We start from the raw sequence: 22,633 nt of genomic DNA, 5'->3' as shown, positions 1-22,633 counted from the left end.
TATGCTCTGCACCAGGTCAGGGTACTGGGAATAAGCTCTGCACCAGGTCAGGGTACTCGGAATATGTTTTGCACCAGGTCAGGGTACTGGGAATATGCTCTGCACCAGGTCAGGGTACTCGGAATATGCTCTGCACCAGGTCAGGGTACTCGGAATATGCTCTGCACCAGGTCAGGGTACTCGGAATATGCTCTGCACCAGGTCAGGGTACTGGGAGTATGATCTGCACCTGTCAGGGTACTGGGAGTATGCTCTGCACCAGGTCAGGGTACTGGGAGAATGCTCTGCTCCAGGTCAGGGTACTGTGAATATGCTCTGCACCAGGTCAGGGTACTGGGAATATGCTCTGCACCAGGTCAGGGTACTGGGAGTGTGCTCTGCAACAGGTCAGGGTACTGGGAGTATTCTCTGCACCAGGTCAGGGTACTGGGAATATGCTCTGCACCAGGTCAGGGTACTGGGAGTATGCTCTGCACCAGGTCAGGGTACTCGGAATATGCTCTGCACCAGGTCAGGGTACTGGGAGTATGCTCTGCACCAGGTCAGGGTACTGGGCACATGCTCTGCACCAGGTCAGGGTACTGGGAATAAGCTCTGCACCAGGTCACGGTACTGGGAATAAGCTCTGCACCAGGTCAGGGTACTGGGAATATGCTCTGCATCAGGTCAGGGTACTTGGAGTATGCTCTGCACCACGTCAGGGTACTGGGAGTATGCTCTGCACCACGTCAGGGTACTGGGAGTATGCTCTGCACCAGGTCAGGGTACTGGGAGTATGCTCTGCACCAGGTCAGGGCACTGGGAATATGCTCTGCACCAGGTCAGGGTACTGGGAGTATGCTCTGCACCAGGTCAGGGTACTGGGAGTATGCTCTGCACCAGGTCAGGGTACTGGGAGTATGCTCTGCACCAGGTCAGGGTACTGGGGATATGCTGGGAGTGTGCTCTGCACCAGGTCAGGGTACTGGGAATAAGCTCTGCACCAGGTCAGGGTACTGGGAGTATGCTCTGCACCAGGTCAGGGTACTGGGAATAACCTCTCCACCAGGTCAGGGTACTGGGAGTGTGCTCTGCACCAGGTCAGGGTACTGGGAGTGTGCTCTGCACCAGGTCAGGGTACTGGGAGTGTGCTCTGCACCAGGTCAGGGTACTGGGAGTGTGCTCTGCACCAGGTCAGGGTACTGGGAGTGTGCTCTGCACCAGGTCAGGGTACTGGGAGTATGCTCTGCACCAGGTCAGGGTACTGGGAATATGCTCTGCACCAGGTCAGGGTACTGGGAGTGTGCTCTGCACCATGTCAGAGCACTGGGTGAGCATGCACAGGTATTATGTAGGCTGTCCTTGGACCATTGGTAGAATTGCAGCAGTCTCTTCTCCAGCAGAGTGATGTCATAGCAGGTAGCTGTCTGCATGTGTGACACAGTGACTGACTGTTTGTACCGGGCTCTGCCCTCAGCTGCCGGCTGCTGTGTGTCACAGACCGGTGCTGACAGACAGATAACATTACTGGAAGCTCTTTTCTAGGGGAACTCTAGAGATTTCCATTGTCCGTCAGCGCAGCAATCATCACTTAGGCGTCTTATATCAGAGGCTTATCCGGGACGTAATAGCGGCACATCAGCGTAGATAACATGCATATAATAGTCGGGTAAGGAAGCAGTCTGGAGAACCGGTCCTGGTTTCAGAAATTCAGTGGACAAAAATCATACGGGATCCCCAGAATTTATAAAACCAGCACCAGGCTCAAGAGCCGGTCCTGGTTTTCAAAATATCGCACCTGCTTGCGGTCTGGCAGCCAAATGGGAGCAGTGGCTCCTGATTAGCTGCCACTCTGTTTCAAATAGCACCTTGGACCTGCTCATCTAGCTGGCTCTCTCCCGGTGGCAGCGCTCAACTCCCTCCTGGTGTCTGATACAGCGGCACCACGCTCTGCCCAGCTCCGGCTGCCTGCCACTGTCTGAGACTGTCATTAAACTCCCCCTTGGCAACAAGTCTTTGTACTCCCCTTTGGCAGCGAGCATTTGCACTCCGACTTGGCACCGAGCATTTGCACTCCCACTTGGCAATGAGCATTTGCATTCCCCTTTGGCAACGAGCATTTGCACTCCGACTTAGCAACGAGCATTTGCACTCTCCTTTGGCAACGAGCATTTGCATTCCCCTTTGGCAACGATCATTTGCACTCCCCCTTGGTAATGAACATTTGCACTCTCCTTTGGCAATGAACATTTGCACTCTCCTTTGGCAACGAGTATTTGCACTCCCCTTGGCAACAAGTATTTGTACTTCCCCCTTGGCAACAGGCATTTGTTGCCCTGGACAATATGGTGTGTGGCATAACGTGTTCTGGGCATTACAGTGTGTAGCATAATGTGTAATGGGCATTATGGCATGTAGTATACTATAAGGGGTGTGTGACGTGTAATAGGCATTATGGTGTAAGTTTTTGGCGCAACACGCATCCCTCCCAGGAAGCCCTGTGGCTGCCTGGGTCTCTGCGCAGCGGAACTTCCTGGTAAGAAACCCAGAATCCAGGCAGTGTCGGGGATCGCAAAGGTCAGGTCTTATCGGGAGAGCTTCCCTTTGTGTTGCTCATCACATATGTCAGTATACGTATGCTTGGTACATCCCACCCCCTATCTCTCCAGAGCCACACAGTAGTGTCCCCAGTTCACAATATACCCACTTGCTATATTGTGTGACACTTTGGGACAATAGTCCGGTTGTCACAGAAGTCATTGTCAAAATATTTCAGATGTTTTTAAAGTTTTAGCAAAACTTTTTCATGCAACTTTTTTTTTTATTATTGAAAACCCCCCCGTATAATTCCGTATCAAGTGACTTCTGACACATTTGTCATTTACTTTAATGAACAGAAGCTCAAAAATTCCAGGCCAATAATGGAACCTGCCGGAACAGTGAATTTTATCCACCGAGAGGATATTTTAATTTAGAGGAATTGTAATATCATCTATGATTTGTTAGGTGTAGTAAGATCTGAAGGGCTGATTTCCTCCTAAGGCCAGGGACGTCCAGGCCCGATATGAGCGGCTATTTAAAGCATATCAATTGGGAAATAGGAAATTACAGCCGGAGATAATCCCGTTATGACGCTGTGATTGCAAAGCGGAGTGGCGAATAATTATTTCATTTCACTTTCCTGACCATTTCGGAGGTATTGTGTTCTGCCGCGCGGTGCTTAATGAGTATTATTTAAGTAGTAAGTTCTACAGAGATAAAGGATTAAGAAACAATAGGTTAAATGTCCGTATTTAGCAAAAAAAGAATCAACTGTGGAAGTTCATAGAAAGATCCGCCCCCCCACACCAAACCCAACAACCCCCCCCCCCCCCCCTCAGGCAGCTGGAAACGTTCTCCTGATAATGCTTTAATTATCCGGATAATTATGTCCACTTCATCCCCTAAGAATGCAGCATACTGTACCCTATTTATTCTAAATCAGGGTTGCCGACCCTCCCGGAATTTGCGGGAGTCTCCCGAAAATCGGGTCCTTCCTCCCGGCCCCCGGAAGGGTGGGCAACCCTCCCGGAATCAGGGGGACCCCCACTGAGCCCCCCGATCGTGGCATTTATATGCCGCAATCCGCGGGTCTCAGGGGAGGGGGCGGAGGTAAAACGGCACAATCGTGCCGTTTTAGCCCCGCCCCCTCCATGGATATCAGTTATTTGCCTATTTGTCGTAATGGGGGCGGGGCTTAATGACATCACAGTTAAGCCCCGCCCCCAAAACGCGTAATGCAAGATTCCTCTCCGGGCTTCTCCCGGAGAGGATTTTTTGAAAGTCGGCAACCCTGTTCTAAATTGGTGCCCCGTACATCCCTGCTCTGTAATGAGACGTCAACGTCCCCATCAGGGCAAGAGCAGAACTGCAATTGTCACTTGTTTGCCATTTTTATTGTTTTTTTAGATTCCATTTTTTTCATTTGAAAATAAATGACATTTTGTCCCTTTTGGTATCCGGGTGTCTCACAGAAGGTGTCTAGGTTGACAGTCCATCGTTTGATGTCAAAAATTCGATATTGACAAAAGGTTGACACAAACAAAGGGGAACATTGCGATGGTCAGAACATGAAAAGGTTGACGAGTTTTTTACAATTTTGACATTTTGGGATTTTTTTCTCCTTTTCTGTCCTCTTGAAACCAAGTGGGAACGGTAAAGTGAATGAACACTAATTAGTGTCGACATTGACACCAAAAAAACTCATGTTGACATTTTCATGTGTCGACATTCCAGGTCATACTTTTGCCTATGTCGACCTTCTGTCGACAGCGCGCTATATAAAACACTGTAACGGGATCTGCTGCGCTATATAAGCCACTAACAGAATCTGCTGCGCTATATAAGACGCTGTAACGGAATCTGCTGCGCTATATAAGACACTGTAACGGAATCTGCTGCGCTATATTAGACACTGTAACGGAATCTGCTGCGCTATATAAGACACTGTAACGGAATCTGCTGCGCTATATAAGACTCTGTAACGGAACCTGCTGCGCTATATAAGACACTGTAACGGAATCTGCTGCGCTATATAAGACACTGTAACGGAATCTGCTGCGCTATATAAAACACTAACGGAATCTGCTGCGCTATATAAGATGCTGTAACGGAATCTGCTGCGCTATATAAAACACTGTAACGGAATCTGCTGCGCTATATAAGATGCTGTAACGGAATCTGCTGCGCTATATAAGACGCTGTAACGGAATCTGCTGCACTATATATGACACTAACGGAATCTGCTGCGCTATATAAGGCACTGTAACGGAATCTGCTGCGCTATATTAGACACTGTAACGGAATCTGCTGCGCTATATAAGACACTGTAACGGAATCTGCTGCGCTATATAAAACACTAACGGAATCTGCTGCGCTATATAAGATGCTGTAACGGAATCTGCTGCGCTATATAAAACACTGTAACGGAATCTGCTGCGCTATATAAGATGCTGTAACGGAATCTGCTGCGCTATATAAGACGCTGTAACGGAATCTGCTGCGCTATATAAGACACTGTAACGGAATCTGCTGCGCTATATAAAACACTGTAACGGAATCTGCTGCGCTATATAAGATGCTGTAACGGAATCTGCTGCGCTATATAAGACGCTGTAACGGAATCTGCTGCGCTATATAAGACACTGTAACGGAATCTGCTGCGCTATATAAGACACTAACAGAATCTGCTGCGCTATAAAAGACGCTGTAACGGAATCTGCTGCGCTATATAAGACACTAACGGAATCTGCTGCGCTATATAAGCCACTAACAGAATCTGCTGCGCTATAAAAGACGCTGTAACGGAATCTGCTGCGCTATATAAGACGCTGTAACGGAATCTGCTGCGCTATATAAGCCACTAACAGAATCTGCTGCGCTATAAAAGACGCTGTAACGGAATCTGCTGCGCTATATAAGACACTGTAACGGAATCTGCTGCACTATATAAGACGCTGTAACGGAATCTGCTGCGCTATATAAAACACTGTAACGGAATCTGCTGCGCTATATAAGCCACTAACAGAATCTGCTGCGCTATAAAAGACACTGTAACGGAATCTGCTGCGCTATATAAGCCACTAACAGAATCTGCTGCGCTATATAAGACGCTGTAACGGAATCTGCTGAGCTATATAAGACACTGTAACGGAATCTGCTGCACTATATAAGACGCTGTAACGGAATCTGCTGCGCTATATAAAACACTGTAACGGAATCTGCTGCGCTATATAAGCCACTAACAGAATCTGCTGCGCTATATAAGACACTGTAACAGAATCTGCTGCGCTATATAAGCCACTAACAGAATCTGCTGCGCTATAAAAGACGCTGTAACGGAATCTGCTGCGCTATATAAGACACTAACGGAATCTGCTGCGCTATATTAGACACTGTAACGGAATCTGCTGCGCTATATAAGACACTGTAACGGAATCTGCTGCGCTATATAAAACACTAACGGAATCTGCTGCGCTATATAAGATGCTGTAACGGAATCTGCTGCGCTATATAAAACACTGTAACGGAATCTGCTGCGCTATATAAGATGCTGTAACGGAATCTGCTGCGCTATATAAGACGCTGTAACGGAATCTGCTGCGCTATATAAGCCACTAACAGAATCTGCTGCGCTATAAAAGACGCTGTAACGGAATCTGCTGCGCTATATAAGACACTAACGGAATCTGCTGCGCTTTATTAGACACTGTAACGGAATCTGCTGCGCTATATAAGACACTGTAACGGAATCTGCTGCGCTATATAAAACACTAACGGAATCTGCTGCGCTATATAAGATGCTGTAACGGAATCTGCTGCGCTATATAAAACACTGTAACGGAATCTGCTGCGCTATATAAGATGCTGTAACGGAATCTGCTGCGCTATATAAGACGCTGTAACGGAATCTGCTGCGCTATATAAGACACTGTAACGGAATCTGCTGCGCTATATAAAACACTGTAACGGAATCTGCTGCGCTATATAAGACGCTGTAACGGAATCTGCTGCGCTATATAAGACGCTGTAACGGAATCTGCTGCGCTATATAAGACGCTGTAACGGAATCTGCTGCGCTATATAAGCCACTAACAGAATCTGCTGCGCTATAAAAGACGCTGTAACGGAATCTGCTGCGCTATATAAGACGCTGTAACGGAATCTGCTGCGCTATATAAGCCACTAACAGAATCTGCTGCGCTATAAAAGACGCTGTAACGGAATCTGCTGCGCTATATAAGACACTGTAACGGAATCTGCTGCACTATATAAGACGCTGTAACGGAATCTGCTGCACTATATAAGACGCTGTAACGGAATCTGCTGCACTATATAAGACGCTGTAACGGAATCTGCTGCGCTATATAAAACACTGTAACGGAATCTGCTGCGCTATATAAGCCACTAACAGAATCTGCTGCGCTATATAAGACACTGTAACAGAATCTGCTGCGCTATATAAGCCACTAACAGAATCTGCTGCGCTATAAAAGACGCTGTAACGGAATCTGCTGCGCTATATAAGACACTAACGGAATCTGCTGCGCTATATAAGCCACTAACAGAATCTGCTGCGCTATAAAAGACGCTGTAACGGAATCTGCTGCGCTATATAAGACGCTGTAACGGAATCTGCTGCGCTATATAAGACGCTGTAACAGAATCTGCTGCGCTATATAAGACACTGTAACGGAATCTGCTGCGCTATATAAGACCCTGTAACGGAATCTGCTGCGCTATATAAGACGCTGTAACGGAATCTGCTGCGCTATATAAGACGCTGTAACGGAATCTGCTGCGCTATATAAGACGCTGTAACGGAATCTGCTGTGCTATATATGACGCTGTAACGGAATCTGCTGCGCTATATAAGACACTGTAACGGAATCTGCTGCGCTATATAAGACACTGTAACGGAATCTGCTGCGCTATATAAGACACTGTAACGGAATCTGCTGCGCTATATAAGACGCTGTAACGGAATCTGCTGCGCTATATAAGACACTGTAACTGAATCTGCTGCACTATATAAAACACTGTAACGGAATCTGCTGCGCTATATAAGCCACTAACAGAATCTGCTGCGCTATAAAAGACGCTGTAACGGAATCTGCTGCGCTATATAAGACACTGTAACGGAATCTGCTGCGCTATATAAGACACTGTAACGGAATCTGCTGCGCTATATAAGACGCTGTAACGGAATCTGCTGCGCTATATAAGACACTGTAACGGAATCTGCTGCGCTATATAAGACCCTGTAACGGAATCTGCTGCGCTATATAAGACGCTGTAACGGAATCTGCTGCGCTATATAAGACACTGTAACGGAATCTGCTGCGCTATATAAGACGCTGTAACGGAATCTGCTGCGCTATATAAGACGCTGTAACGGAATCTGCTGCGCTATATAAGACACTGTAACGGAATCTGCTGCGCTATATAAGACGCTGTAACGGAATCTGCTGCGCTATATAAGACGCTGTAACGGAATCTGCTGCGCTATATAAGACGCTGTAACGGAATCTGCTGCGCTATATAAGACACTGTAACGGAATCTGCTGCGCTATATAAGACGCTGTAACGGAATCTGCTGCGCTATATAAGACGCTGTAACGGAATCTGCTGCGCTATATAAGACGCTGTAACGGAATCTGCTGCGCTATATAAGACCCTGTAACGGAATCTGCTGCGCTATATAAGACACTGTAACGGAATCTGCTGCGCTATATAAGACACTGTAACGGAATCTGCTGCGCTATATAAGACACTGTAACGGAATCTGCTGCGCTATATAAGACACTGTAACGGAATCTGCTGCGCTATATAAGACGCTGTAACGGAATCTGCTGCGCTATATAAGACGCTGTAACGGAATCTGCTGCGCTATATAAGACACTGTAACGGAATCTGCTGCGCTATATAAGACCCTGTAACGGAATCTGCTGCGCTATATAAGACACTGTAACGGAATCTGCTACGCTATATAAGACGCTGTAATGGAATCTGCTGCGCTATATAAGACACTGTAACGGAATCTACTGCTCTATATAAGACGCTGTAACGGAATCTGCTGCGCTATATAAGACACTGTAACGGAATCTGCTGCGCTATATAAGATGCTGTAACGGAATCTGCTGCGCTATATAAGACGCTTTAACGGAATCGGCTGCGCTATATAAGACACTGTAACGGAATCTGCTGCGCTATAAAAGACGCTGTAACGGAATCTGCTGCGCTATATAAGACACTGTAACAGAATCTGCTGCGCTATATAAGACGCTGTAACGGAATCTGCTGCACTATATGAGACACTGTGATGGAGTCTGCTGCGCTATATAAGACGCTGTAACGAAATCTGCTGCACTATATATGACACTAACGGAATCTGCTGCGCTATATAAGACACTGTAACGGAATAAGCTGCGCTATATAAGACGCTGTAACGGAATCTGCTGCGCTATATAAGACACTGTAACGGAATCTGCTGCGCTATATAAGACACTGTAACGGAATCAGCTGCGCTATATAAGAGGCTGTAACGGAATCTGCTGCGCTATATAAGACACTGTAACGGAATCTGCTGCGCTATATAAGACACTGTAAAGGAATCTGCTGCGCTATAAAAGACGCTGTAACGGAATCTGCTGCGCTATATAAGACACTGTAACAGAATCTGCTGCGCTATATAAGACGCTGTAACGGAATCTGCTGCACTATATGAGACACTGTGATGGAGTCTGCTGCGCTATATAAGACGCTGTAACGAAATCTGCTGCACTATATATGACACTAACGGAATCTGCTGCGCTATATAAGACACTGTAACGGAATAAGCTGCGCTATATAAGACGCTGTAACGGAATCTGCTGCGCTATATAAGACACTGTAACGGAATCTGCTGCGCTATATAAGACACTGTAACGGAATCAGCTGCGCTATATAAGAGGCTGTAACGGAATCTGCTGCGCTATATAAGACACTGTAACGGAATCTGCTGCGCTATATAAGACACTGTAAAGGAATCTGCTGCGCTATATAAGACACTGTAACGGAATCTGCTGCGCTATATAAGACACAGTAACGGAATCTGCTGCGCTATATATTACACTGTAACGGAATCTGCTGCGCTATATAAGACGCTGTAACGGAATCTGCTGCGCTATATAAGACGCTGTAACGGAATCTGCTGCGCTATATAAGACCCTGTAACGGAATCTGCTGCGCTATATAAGACACTGTAACGGAATCTGCTGCGCTATATAAGACACTGTAACGGAATCTGCTGCGCTATATAAGACACTGTAACGGAATCTGCTGCGCTATATAAGACCCTGTAACGGAATCTGCTGCGCTATATAAGACCCTGTAACGGAATCTGCTGCGCTATATAAGACACTGTAACGGAATCTGCTGCGCTATATAAGACTCTGTAACGGAATCTGCTGCGCTATATAAGACCCTGTAACGGAATCTGCTGCGCTATATAAGACCCTGTAACGGAATCTGCTGCGCTATATAAGACGCTGTAACGGAATCTGCTGCGCTATATAAGACACTGTAACGGAATCTGCTGTGCTATATAAGAACCTGTAACGGAATATGCCGCGCTATATAAGACACTGTAACGGAATCTGCTGCGCTATATAAGACACTGTAACGGAATCTGCCGCGCTATATAAGACACTGTAAATAAATAAATTGTGCACTACCACCATAGAGGACTCGGCAATCACTACAGTGGGGGCCCCACAATATTCTCTGTTCTGCACATCCGCCATTTGGACCTGGTGCTCCCCTCGTGCTCGCCCGCAGCTATCACCACCCTCTCCCCTCCTCCTATTTTCCACAGCAATTTACAGCTCAGTGATAAGAGAGGAATGTACTAAGAACATCACTATAACATGTATGGGAATGTGTATGTGGAAGGACAGAGATGCCCACTGTATACTGCCCGGGGATGGTCTGGGGGGAAGCTGGCATGCTGCTACCTCTTGTGTGCTCTCAGTACAGCCACCACCTCTGTTCCAGCACAGACAGACCTTGCATATCTCCTGGCCTCAGGGGAGACAGCACTGGGCTCTTCCTGCTCCCGGCCGGAATACCTTCCTGAAGACACAATGCCCTCCGACAATAGCGCATCACCTCCTGTGGGAGACAGGTGGGGCGGATTAGCACATACCTCACCAGTTATCTAGCACCGATTTAATCTTCACGTGTCCGTGGTTTAAAAATAGTCTGTATGACAGCGTGGAACATTCTGTGGCGCTGGGGACAGCATTGTTACACCTTATACAGAACACACTTACATGATGTAGACACAGACTAAAGAAGATACATGACTGATTACAAGTACACGCAGAGTTACAGAATTACATTAATAATCATATATAATGCACAAATAATAATTAACATGCACCAGCTTATGATAAAAGGAATAAAAATAGCCAGCATGTGGGATAGGGAACACAGGTCTGATTCTGAGTTGGGAATAAAGCAAGAAAGAGCACATCAATTTGTACTTTGGTAAAACCATGCTGCACTGCAGGGGGGCAGATGTTACATGTACAGAGAGAGTACGATGTGGGAAGGGCATGCCCATACTAAAATGTATATTTGCCCTCTCTCCGGGAGAGGGCAGCCAGCTTCGTGAAGGGGGGGGCTGACGAGAAAGGTGCGGGGTCAAGCTATGAGGGTAACACGTGGTTTGGGGGTGTGGCCAGCATGATCGGGTCATTGTACAGCGGTGAGCGGGGTTACAATGACACGATTCACGTCATTTGGTTCAACAGACCTCCTGCAGGGGGTGAAGACTTGGGAGGCGGGTCCAATCCGGGAGGGTAGGCAATGTATGACCTGTGACATGAAACTATGTCTTCCACAACCCCAACTTTTGTAGCCGAGTTTGGCTGTTCCTCACCCAGTCACCTGCACAGCTGTTTCTGTTTCACTTTGACTGTGTTTCAACCTACATATGACAATGATGGTTATTATTATCCTTTATTTACATGGCGCCACAAGGGTTCCGCAACGCTGATGATCATTTTTACCTGTTTCGTATGATTGGTTAATCCTACACCTGACTGTAATCCTACAAAATCCCCGTGCAAGTGTACCCATGAGAATATACTGTATACAGTATATATAGAGAGAGATATAAAGGCACATATAAAATAAACCTTCTTCTTCTTATCTCCCAGATGTCTGTGGGTCACCAGGGACCCGATCGGGGACCTCGCTGTGTGCGATGCGGGGACACGTGCCTGGGATTCCAGCCGCACCCCTGGAGGTAAATGTTTATACTGTATAATTGTGCAAATTGATTAGATCTGACTAATTAGAAATGTGCTGGAGGAGGCTTAAATGTTCCTGGTTCCCTGGCGAGGGACGTGCCGCTACCAGGAGGGTTCACACTGGATCGCTCTTGGATGACGGGGGGGGGGGGGGGGGAATAGTTTCTCTTTCATTCCCATAAGTCTCCTCAGATGCACTTGGGAGCTGCCATTTTGTTTTATATGACAACAGTATGATATCCCCGACATGACTGAATGTCGACATGCAGGAAGGTTGACATGGGTTAGGTCGACAGGTCAAGTTGACACAAGCATTAGGTCGACATGGGGAATGTCGACAGTCAAAAGGTTGACATGGGGGTTTTTCACAGTTTTTTTACCCAAATGTCGACACCGTCGACATGGAAAAGTAGCACCGCGTCCCTTGAATGACTCGCTGCGCTCACCATGCTTCGGGCTCGGTGCCTCACTACGCTTGGCACACTTTTTATTCTCTCACCACACCCTAGTGGATGGTAGGGCATGAAATACCGCCTGTCGGCACATGTCGGCTCCAAAAAAAAAAAATGTGAAAACCCCCATGTCGACCTTTTGACTGTTAACCTTCCCCATGTCAACCTAATGCTTGTGTCGACCTAATTACCTGTCAACCTAACCCATGTCGACCTTCAGCCATGTTGACCTTCATGCATGTCAACCTAGTGGTGTCGACCTAATGCTTGTAGACCTAGTGACCATTATCCCCCTGAGGCTTGGGGATAACTTCACTGAAGCTTCTACAAATTAAATGAGGATGTTGCCGACGGCAACCAATTACATTCATATCATAGGTAGATTCTGATTGGTTGCTATGGGCAACAGCACCTCTCTTCATTTTTAGAACCTTTAGCAAATGTACCCTTTGTAGTCCTACAGCAGAGTTAGAACGACAAGTTTCCTCTCCTGGTATATAGACACCCCCTGTCATCAAACCTCTGCCACAGGGGTAAATCTACTATGGAAGATGAGATGTTTCCCATAGCAACCAATCAGATACTATCTATTATCTTCTAGAAGACGCTAAATAAATAAGCAGTAGAATTTCATTGGTTGCTATTAGCAACAGCCCCCCATCTTCAACAGAACTCCCTCTTAGCAAATTAACCCCACAGTTTGCTTTGTTTAAGGTTTGTAGTTGCATATAGTGAGTGTCCTCACCCGGGGCCAGATAAAAGTGATAAAATGGAGAGTGATAAACAGCCAGCCAATCAGCTCCTCCCTGACATGTCACAGACTGTGTTTGAAAAATGTCATACAGGAGATGATTGGTTGGTGGTTTATCACTCTCTATTTTATCACTTTTGAAGCTTAGTGCATCTGGCCCCCGAACATAAATGTACTGTGTCATATATACATCTTTCCTCTTTATGTATAGTCACATTAATTTAAGAGCATTATTGCATTTTTGTGTTTTTTATTTTATTTTGCATGCTGGGACTTGTAGTGCCACAAGAGCTAAAGAGCCCCTCCGCTTGTCAAAACATACTGCATATATTATAGTGAAAGTAACGATAGCAGTAAATAATGACTGTAAGCAGCGAGGGAGATGATCACGCCAGACATCTGCATAAATCCGAAGAACGAGCCCGAAATGAACGTGAAATAAACAAATAGTACACGAAATATATTGCGAGATGACAAATGAAAGCCGGCGAATCCTTTGGCTGCAGCCTCAGACTCTTTGTGGATCATTAATGATGATCGGTGGAAGCAGATCTGGAACAAACTCCTATCCAGGCTGAATATAAATACTGCGGACGCGGATCTGTACAACAAATGAATATTGTGTATCAATCACGCCGCCCGGTAATGAAGCGTATCTGGCTTCATAAGTAATTCTAGAAGTGAGTGGAACATATTGACTTGTTTCCCCCGCCTGGTCTTTTGCTGTGTATGTCTAAGTGCTCAGACGCTTGTCTGGATGGGTCTCCTGCACGCTCCCCTGATCGCCGACGCCAAGCGAACGATAAACTTACACAACGACAGACTAATGAGGAGGCCGTCAGGAAATCATAACTGCAGGGCCTTCAGACGCAGCTAATTGCAGTATGGAATCGCCTCGGTTCACTCATTCTTCCAGGAGAGGGTAGTTACTGCTGTGCATTGGTGTCTGACAGCCAGGGGCCAGCGGCAGCTTGGTAAGGTGTTAGGAGCAATGGGAAACAGCAAAGTTTGATACAGCCAATGCAGTGGCGTAAGTTTGCCCCAGTTGCCCGGAGGCAAGATAAATATTGGTGCCTCCCCAAATAGCTCAATCAGTAAGGTGTCTGTCTCCAGTAAGATGGGTCATGGGTTCCAATACAGGGTGTGACACTTGCAAAAATGATGTTAGGAGGAGGAGTCAGCCACAGAAGCGATATTGACGTCTTTCAATAAACTGATTCAAACTTGCAGAGGAGGAGAGGTGCCCCCTTGGTAGTAGGAGCCCGGCGGCAGATTACTCTGTTGCCTCCCAGAGTGAAGCCTCTGAGCCAATGGCCTCTATCCGATAACACTGCGCATGTGTACAGCCTGTGGTACGCATGCGCGACTCCTGCTAAAAAAGAAAAGGTGACATTCGGAAAATGGCTGCCCCCATACTGCAGACCGTTGTCTTTTGTATGGGGGCAGCCATTTTCCGAATGTCCCTTTTTTTTTTTTAAGCAGCAGAAGCCGGGAGAGCCGGGACCCGCAAGACAGAATCGCCGGCGGCAGGGACAGACGACAGTGGCTAACTATAGCCCCGCAGCCACACCGGCGCCCACACCTTCTCAGCGCCTCCCCGCCACCGTGGGGGCTGCGTGACTATAGTTACGCCACTGGCCGTTAATGGTAGTGCCAAGAAAAACACAGGCATGACAGAAAAACCGCTAGGCTTGGCTAGGGAAATGCGGACGTGCCCAAAAGTTTTAGGGGAGGTGATGTCATCTTCAGGCCAGATATACCAGTATTCAACGCAGCCACCAAGTGAGTCTTTGGCTACCCCTAGCTTGTGGTGACTGGTGCCCAGTGGATAAATCATTCGATTATGTGCCTGTAACAAAGGATTTTGGACATTTTTGTAGCCGTACACATCCATTAATTCTCAAGGCACGATGTTAATCAGCCCCCTGACCTCCACCCCTGCACTCAAGACATCCGTGCCCCTGCATGGGGAAGCCTATTCCGATTCGCACCCACTTTTACCCTTTCCACAGTCACAATTGTCATTAGTATCTATCCTTGCAGTCACTCAGATCATCTGCCCCCACCGGGCTTCTCCGATCGCGTGACTCTGCCTGATTTAACGCATATAAAGTTGCCAAACTCTTTGTAATGCGCACGTGTTGCATGAATGGCTGAAACCCACGAGATTCCTACACAAACTGCATGAAACTGACTCGGAGTCAGACCCATCACTTACTGCAGTACGGTCAGCACCAACTATTTCAGTTAAAATGAATATATTTGCTTTACATTTCTGTGGATCAGTAGGCACAGAATAACAGGAAGGGTCACACTTGATTCCATGGCATCTGCCATTGAGGTGACCTCAGTAGGTGTAAAAGATGACGATGACCTCAGCCTGGTCTTACCCTGACAGAGCCCAGTGAGCTCCTTAATCCCACTCCCTGGCGGATATTGCAGGGGATAAAATAGATGTTGCGCTCTGAAGCCTGGAATTTTTTTTAAAGAATAAAGGTCGGAGCTGGTATCTCCTCCTCTCTCCCCCTGCCTTTCCTAGGTGGGGGCTGCAGGAATGTATAGCACAGAGCTGCAGCAGCACCCCCCCCCCCCCCCCCCCCCACAGATATCAAGAGCTGTGTACTGGGAATGCTGAAGGACTCACAACGACCTCAACACCGGGCCCTGATTCTGACTCAGAGATGTGCGATAATGCATTCGCAAGAGAGATAAACGTCCAGCCAATCAGCTCCTTACTGACTTTTCAAACACAGCCTGTAACATGGCAGTTAGGAGCTGATTGGCTGGACGTTTATCTCTCCTTATCACCCTTGCATTTATGTCTTGTTAAGGCTGAATACATCTGCCCCATAGATTGTAATCTCCACTGGGGCAGGGACTGATGTGATTGTTCAAATATTCTCTGTACAGCGCTGTGGAATATGTGTGCGCTATATAAGAAACTGTTAATAAATAAATAATTGTTGCGGTACTGCGCAGTTTGCTAAGAACATTAGATGCCGCCACATGTGGACTCAGAATCAGGCCTAAATGACCCCCACAGCTTACTGGGCCACACCCTAACTGCGTGGGGTTAGCAATACAGTCGGAAGACAAAACATTTCCAGCAGCGCAGGGTCCTGTAGGAGCCGGACTGGAGGCAAAGCCTGGGGGTAGGCTCCCCTGACAGGGTTTGTAGGGAGCTGACTAGCTGGACAGTCATAGAAGGGGTGTCTAAGGAGAGGGTCATAAGGGGAGGGGCTTAACGGGGTGTAGTAAGGGTATATAAGCAGAGTGCAGGCAGGAAATAGGGGTCACTGGGAGATTTTTCTGAACAGCTAAGCAGCACTGCATCTCCCATGGCTTCCCCAAACGCTGATGCTGAGGTATCTGCAGCGCTGGCTGCCCTCAGGGAGGCAGCTGGCACCAGAGGGACAGAGTGGCTGCAGCAGCAGATGTCAGGTCTGCTGGGGGGACTGGGAGCAGCAACGCAGGAGGCTGCTCCAGCGGGCGCACGGCCTCGGAGGTCCAGGCCTCCGGAGCGCTTCAGCCCATCCGTGTCCCCCAGGGTTCAGCGCCGTTCTAGGAGCCCCGTCAGGGACCCTCCAGGCCAGGCTGCGGGCCGGGCACCTTCCGCCCGCAGGACCAGGTCTGGGAGGAATCCAACATGCAGGCGGAACCCTCCGCGCGGGGGGAACCCCCCCCCCACGTGCAAGAAGATCCGGCGTCACGTGGGTCTGGACCTGGAGCGGCGGGGCATGCGGGGCATGCTGCTGCCCAGCGCAGGGTGAGTCGTGCCAGGGGGGCAGAAGTACAGGCTGCGGACCGCAGGCCTGGTACACGGAGCGAGAGACGCACAGCTGGCTCCGCCTCCAACGCGGTCACACCGGCTGGTGCTATACCTGAAGGTCGGGAGGACAGGAGAAGAGAGATGGCAGCGTCAGCAGACGATGGAGAGATACCTGGTCCTTCTTCATCTGGGACCCGTCAGGACACTGGACCTGCGGCTGCTGGGTTCACAGCCCCCAGGCAGCCTGGTGAGTCTGTCTCTATGTCTATTAATGCTTTAGCACAAAGTCAGGGGGGGGGAGGGTTAGCCCCCCAGGGGGAAATGAGTAGGGGCTTTACCGAATTATTGAGTGGTTTTGCAGATTGGCTGGTGGGTTTGCGGCAGGGGGCGGGGCCGTCCCCGGCGGCAGCATGGGCACCGCAGAATTCGGGCACACCAGCTAGCATTAGTGTGCCGGTCAGTAATAGTGTGCCTGTTAGCAGTGGGGTGCCGGTTAGCAGTGGGGTGCCGGTTAGCAGTGGGGTGCCGGTTAGCAGTGGGGTGCCGGGGAGCAGCGTGGTGCTGGTATCCGGCGGGGAGCAAAGCAGCAGCAGGGCAGGGGCTGAAGGGGGCAGTGTGGTGACGCAGGATGAGAGTGGGAGGCTTAGTGACACTGCGAAAGGGGAGGTGTATGTATGTTTTGAGGGGCCATTGGGGGCCCACCTGAAGCAGGAGGTGAGGGAGAAGATTTGGAAAGGGGAATATGTGGATATATTTTCATTACTACCCTTAGAGCGTTTTAACCTGGATAGGCCCCGCAAGGAGGAGAAAAAGGAGGAGGAGGAACGGCGGCGGTATCGGCTGATACCGCGGTCATTCACAAATTGGTTACAGGCATTTGCTATTTTAGCTAGTGTGATTGGGGAGAAGGCACCTGACAATTGTTCAGGCTTATTCTGTTACATGGATGCGATAGGAGAGGCATACCGTGTGTACGGGGGCATGTCCTGGCTCAGGTATGATGAGCAGTTTAGGCAGAGGAAGGCAGTTCGCCCCAACATTCGTTGGGATCATAAGGATATTGCTTTATGGTTAAAGGTAACGGCCCCCATAAAAAGTGGGCAGCCCTTTCGTGGGGATGGGGGGGGGCCGAGAGAGGCCACAAGCGGGACGGCCATGCAGAAGGGACTCTGCTTTGCCTTCAACGACGGGTCATGCCGGTTTGGAGCAAAATGCAAATTCAAGCATGAATGTTCATCATGTGGAGGGAACCATGGGGCAAATAAATGCTTCAGAGGGAAGTCCCGAGACAGTAGTTCAAAAGGGGGCGACACCAGTTCGGCTGGAAAGGATGCTGGGTTATCTGCGTAGGTATCCTGACCAGCGGACAGCCGCCTTGTTGGAGGAGGGGTTTAGGGAAGGTTTTAAGATACCTTCTGACGTGCAGGTGTCAGGAAGTTTTAGGAGGAATTTGAAGTCTGCTAGGGAGCATCCTGAAGTGGTGCAGGAAAAACTGTTTAAGGAGGTGCAGCTGGGTCGTATGGCTGGACCGTTTAGGGCGGCACCGTGGCCAGATTTGATAGTCTCTCCGTTGGGGGTGGTGCCAAAAAAGGAGGCGAACAAGTTTCGTCTGATACACCATTTATCCTTCCCAAAAGGGGCGTCGGTCAATGATGGCATTGACCCCGACATCTGCTCGGTGGTTTATACATCCTTTGATGCGGCCGTTAAGTGGGTGAAGCGGTTTGGGAAAGGGGCCATGTTGGCAAAGACTGATATTGAATCGGCATTCCGGTTGCTGCCTGTTCATCCAACCAGTTTGCGCTTGTTGGGATGTTGTTGGGATGGGGAGTTTTTTGTTGATCGTTGTTTACCGATGGGGTGCTCCTTGTCGTGTGCTTATTTTGAGGCCTTTAGTTCCTTTTTGGAGTGGGTGGTTAAGGATGTCTCTGGGTGCAGTTCAGTTATTCATTACCTAGATGATTTTTTATGTATTGGTCCCGGGGGGACCGGTGTATGTGATTTATTGTTGAGGACTGTTGAAAGGGTGTCGGCAGACTTTGGGGTCCCGCTTGCTCCGGGAAAGACGGAGGGCCCTGCGACTGTGATCAGTTTTTTGGGTATTGTCATTGATACTGTGAATATGGAGTGTCGCTTGCCTGAAGAAAAGTTACTGGGTTTGAAGGCCGAGGTAGGGAGGGCGTTGCTGTTGAAGAAAATCAGATTGAGGGAATTACAGTCCTTGCTGGGTAAGTTGAATTTTGCGTGTCGCATTATGCCGATGGGCCGCATTTTCAGCAGGAGGCTGGCAGCAGCGACAGCAGGGGTGGTTCTTCCTCATCATTTTGTCAGATTAGGTAGTGAGTTGAAAGGGGACTTGCGAGTGTGGGCATATTTTCTGGAAACCTTTAATGGCAGGGCGTTGTGGATGTCAGACACGTGCGTGGCTACAGAGCTAGACCTTTTCACAGACGCCGCTGGGAGTGGCGGTTTTGGGGCTTATTGCCAGGGACATTGGTGTGTGGGCCGGTGGCCGGAGTCTTGGGTGCAGAGAGGCTTGGTTAAAAATTTAGCATTGTTGGAATTGTTTCCTATTTTGGTTGCAGTTGTTGTTTGGGGTGAGCTGTTCCGCGATAGGAAGATTTGTTTTTACTGCGATAATTTGGGGGTGGTCATGGCTATTAATCAATTGTCGGCATCTTCACCGCCGGTGGTTACTATTTTGCAGCAGTTGGTATTGGAATGTCTGGCTTTGAATTTGTGGGTTGTGGCTAGGCACGTTCCCGGTGTCTCTAACGGCATTGCGGATTCTTTATCTCGTTCACAGTGGGAACGATTCCGGGAGTTGGCGCCAGAGGCGGACAGGGAGGGGACCGGGTTCCCGAGTCGGCTCTGGGCTCTGCTGGACGGGTAGTCGATCAGCTCATCAGGGAATCCTTGGCCCCAAATACATGGTCGGCATACAATCAGGAATGGCGGAGCTGGTTAGAATGGTGTGAGGTAGTAGGTTTGAAAGAGGATGATGACGAGTTGGCTGTCTTGCTATACATAGGCCATTGTAAGGAGATTGGTTGGTCAGTGGCTAAGATCACGCGCTGTATGGCGGGCTTAGCTTTTGGGTTTCGTGCAGGTGGGAGGCCTGATGTCACAAAGAATTTCCTGATTGCGCAGGCTTTAAAAGGCTGGAGAAAAGGACATGTAGTACAGGATCAGAGAAGGCCGGTGTCCTTCCAGTTGTTGCAGAATATGGGCAGGAAGTTGGGTGAGGTCTGTAGTTCCAATTTCGAGGAAAGGTTGTTCGGGGTAGCCTTTTCGCTTGCCTTCTTCGGGGCACTGCGGATTGGTGAACTCGTGAGTCCAAGCGTCTCCAGGCCGGGAGGTTTGTTAGGGGAGGATGTGGATTTATACTCGGATAGGGTGGAGCTAGTGGTGAGGAGGTCTAAGATGGATCAATTAGGGAGGGGGAAGAAGGTAGTTCTCTTCTCTGTACCGGGCTCAGATATGTGCCCGGTAGCACGGCTGAGGATATTTAAGGAAGTCAGAGTGGGCAGAGAAAGGGATCCTTTGCTGATGCATGCAAATGGGTCCTTTTTATCACGGTTCCAGTTCACAAGCGTGTTTAGAGCAGTCCTGCGGACGTTGGGCCTCAAGGGGGAGGAATACGCGGGTCACTCTTTCCGCATCGGGGCCGCAACTGAGGCTGCTAGGATGGGTTTGGGAGATGAGCTGATTAAGCGCATTGGGCGATGGGAATCGTCTCGTTTTCGTTCATATGTTCGTTTAGGGGATTGTTGAGGCTGATTGTGTTCTTTCTAATTTTAGGGCATCCCCCGTGCCTGATTTGGATTTTAGGACATTCATATGTCTTTTGGGGAGCTTTGCGGGCTGATGTCAGACCGAACGGCCGCCAGCTAGGTTTGGATAGAGAGGAGGCAGTGGTTCGATGGCTGGGGAAGCGCGGTATGGTATGGAGTGGAATGTTACAGGAATTTCACCGTTTTGTTCGGCTCGATAGGGCTCCCGACATATTAGTGTTGCACGTGGGAGGGAATGACCTTGGGAGCAGACCATTTAGGGAGTTGATACGGGATATCAAGTTTGATCTCCTACGTTTATGGGCAATGTTTCCAGAGGTGATCACAGTTTGGTCGGATATTGTGCCGCGCCGTTATTGGAGGGATGCAAGGTCGGCTGACAAGATCAATAAGGCACGGATAAAAGTCAACAGGGCAATTGGGCGTTTTATGGCTAGAAACGGCGCGGTAGTGGTGAGGCACAGGGAACTTGAGTCTGGTGCCGGTGCTTTTTGGAGAGGAGACGGTGTGCATTTGAACGCTGTAGGGATCGATGTTTGGTCCTTGGGACTACAGGAAGGGATAGAAACAGCGTTCCGGATGTGGGGGGGTCGCCCGGGGTCAAGGGCTTAACCCCGTGCTTGGTGGCGGAGGGGGGTCCTCGAGGTTAGTGGCATTGAGGCTTAATTATGCGGCGGGGAGGGCCCCATGAGGGGGCTGGACTCCCCTGGGTGAGGCTAATTAATGAGCACTGGGTGTTGACAATTGGTGCCCTCGAGCCAATCGCTATCGGCTGGGGGTAACAACTCCTGGAAGTGCTTAGAGGTGTGGATTGATTTATTGAGGGCCTCGGGGACCACCTTCCGTGGGGAATGTTTTTGATTATTGTTAATTTTGTATTGTTTCAATAAAGATGGCTGCTGTGGCCAATTTTATCCAACAAGAGAGTTATGTCATTTGTGGGGGGATAATTGGGCACAGCGATTAGACAATACCCTGTCATGTAGGAGCCGGACTGGAGGCAAAGCCTGGGGGTAGGCTCCCCTGACAGGGTTTGTAGGGAGCTGACTAGCTGGACAGTCATAGAAGGGGTGTCTAAGGAGAGGGTCATAAGGGGAGGGGCTTAACGGGGTGTAGTAAGGGTATATAAGCAGAGTGCAGGCAGGAAATAGGGGTCACTGGGAGATTTTTCTGAACAGCTCCCACCCACCCTCCCTAATTTTATAATTTTTAGGAAGAATTATTGATAGGTTGTCTTTTGTCACAGTGGCCTGTGCGGAGGGGGGTCCTCGAGGTTAGTGGCATTGAGGCTTAATTATGCGGCGGGGAGGGCCCCATGAGGGGGCTGGACTCCCCTGGGTGAGGCTAATTAATGAGCACTGGGTGTTGACAATTGGTGCCCTCGAGCCAATCGCTATCGGCTGGGGGTAACAACTCCTGGAAGTGCTTAGAGGTGTGGATTGATTTATTGAGGGCCTCGGGGACCACCTTCCGTGGGGAATGTTTTTGATTATTGTTAATTTTGTATTGTTTCAATAAAGATGGCTGCTGTGGCCAATTTTATCCAACAAGAGAGTTATGTCATTTGTGGGGGGATAATTGGGCACAGCGATTAGACAATACCCTGTCAGGGATATTGTAGCCGCTGTCCTCGTATGGATTTCCAACCGAGACTATTCTCTTCCAGTCCATCGGTACGAATAAAATCTCAGCGATAATAAATGATAGAACCAAATTGACTAGAAAGGGGTATATTTACTAATCGTCGATGTTGGTCGATTTATAATCATCTTCATCGATGTTAGGCTTCCAGGATTAGAACGCATGTTTACGAATATTAAAAAATTGATATAAGTAAATGTGTGTTCTAGGCTTGGAAGACCAACATTGATGAAGATCGATTTTATATCAGCCAACATCGTCCGATAAAAAAAGTGCCTTTAACCGCTCAGTCATTCACAAGTTCTGCCGGCATTTGCGGGTGTGTGATTGGCTGGCATATGATACTATGAATCTGAATTCCACATGGGATAGCGATGGTCAGAATAAAGTGACGTTTATTATTACTATCTATC

The 22,633-nt window shown here is 48.6% G+C and overlaps 1 protein-coding gene across 2 annotated transcripts in view; it reads left to right on the top strand.

Moving 5' to 3' along the window:
* LMCD1 (LIM and cysteine rich domains 1) overlaps nucleotides 1–22,633 on the top strand; it is a 52,632-nt gene that overhangs the window by 24,583 nt on the left and 5,416 nt on the right. For both annotated transcript variants that reach the window (XM_083155737.1, XM_083155736.1), the window contains exon 2: nucleotides 11,721–11,809. In XM_083155737.1, coding sequence (XP_083011863.1) covers nucleotides 11,721–11,809 — 89 coding nt within the window. The remainder of the gene's footprint in view (nucleotides 1–11,720; nucleotides 11,810–22,633) is intronic.

This window comes from Crinia signifera, chromosome 8 (genome assembly GCF_055691185.1).
Source record: "Crinia signifera chromosome 8, ASM5569118v1, whole genome shotgun sequence".
NCBI lineage: Eukaryota > Metazoa > Chordata > Amphibia > Anura > Myobatrachidae > Crinia > Crinia signifera.
Note: the sequence above shows the minus strand (reverse complement) of the source record. Positions and strands in the feature narration are given on the sequence as shown.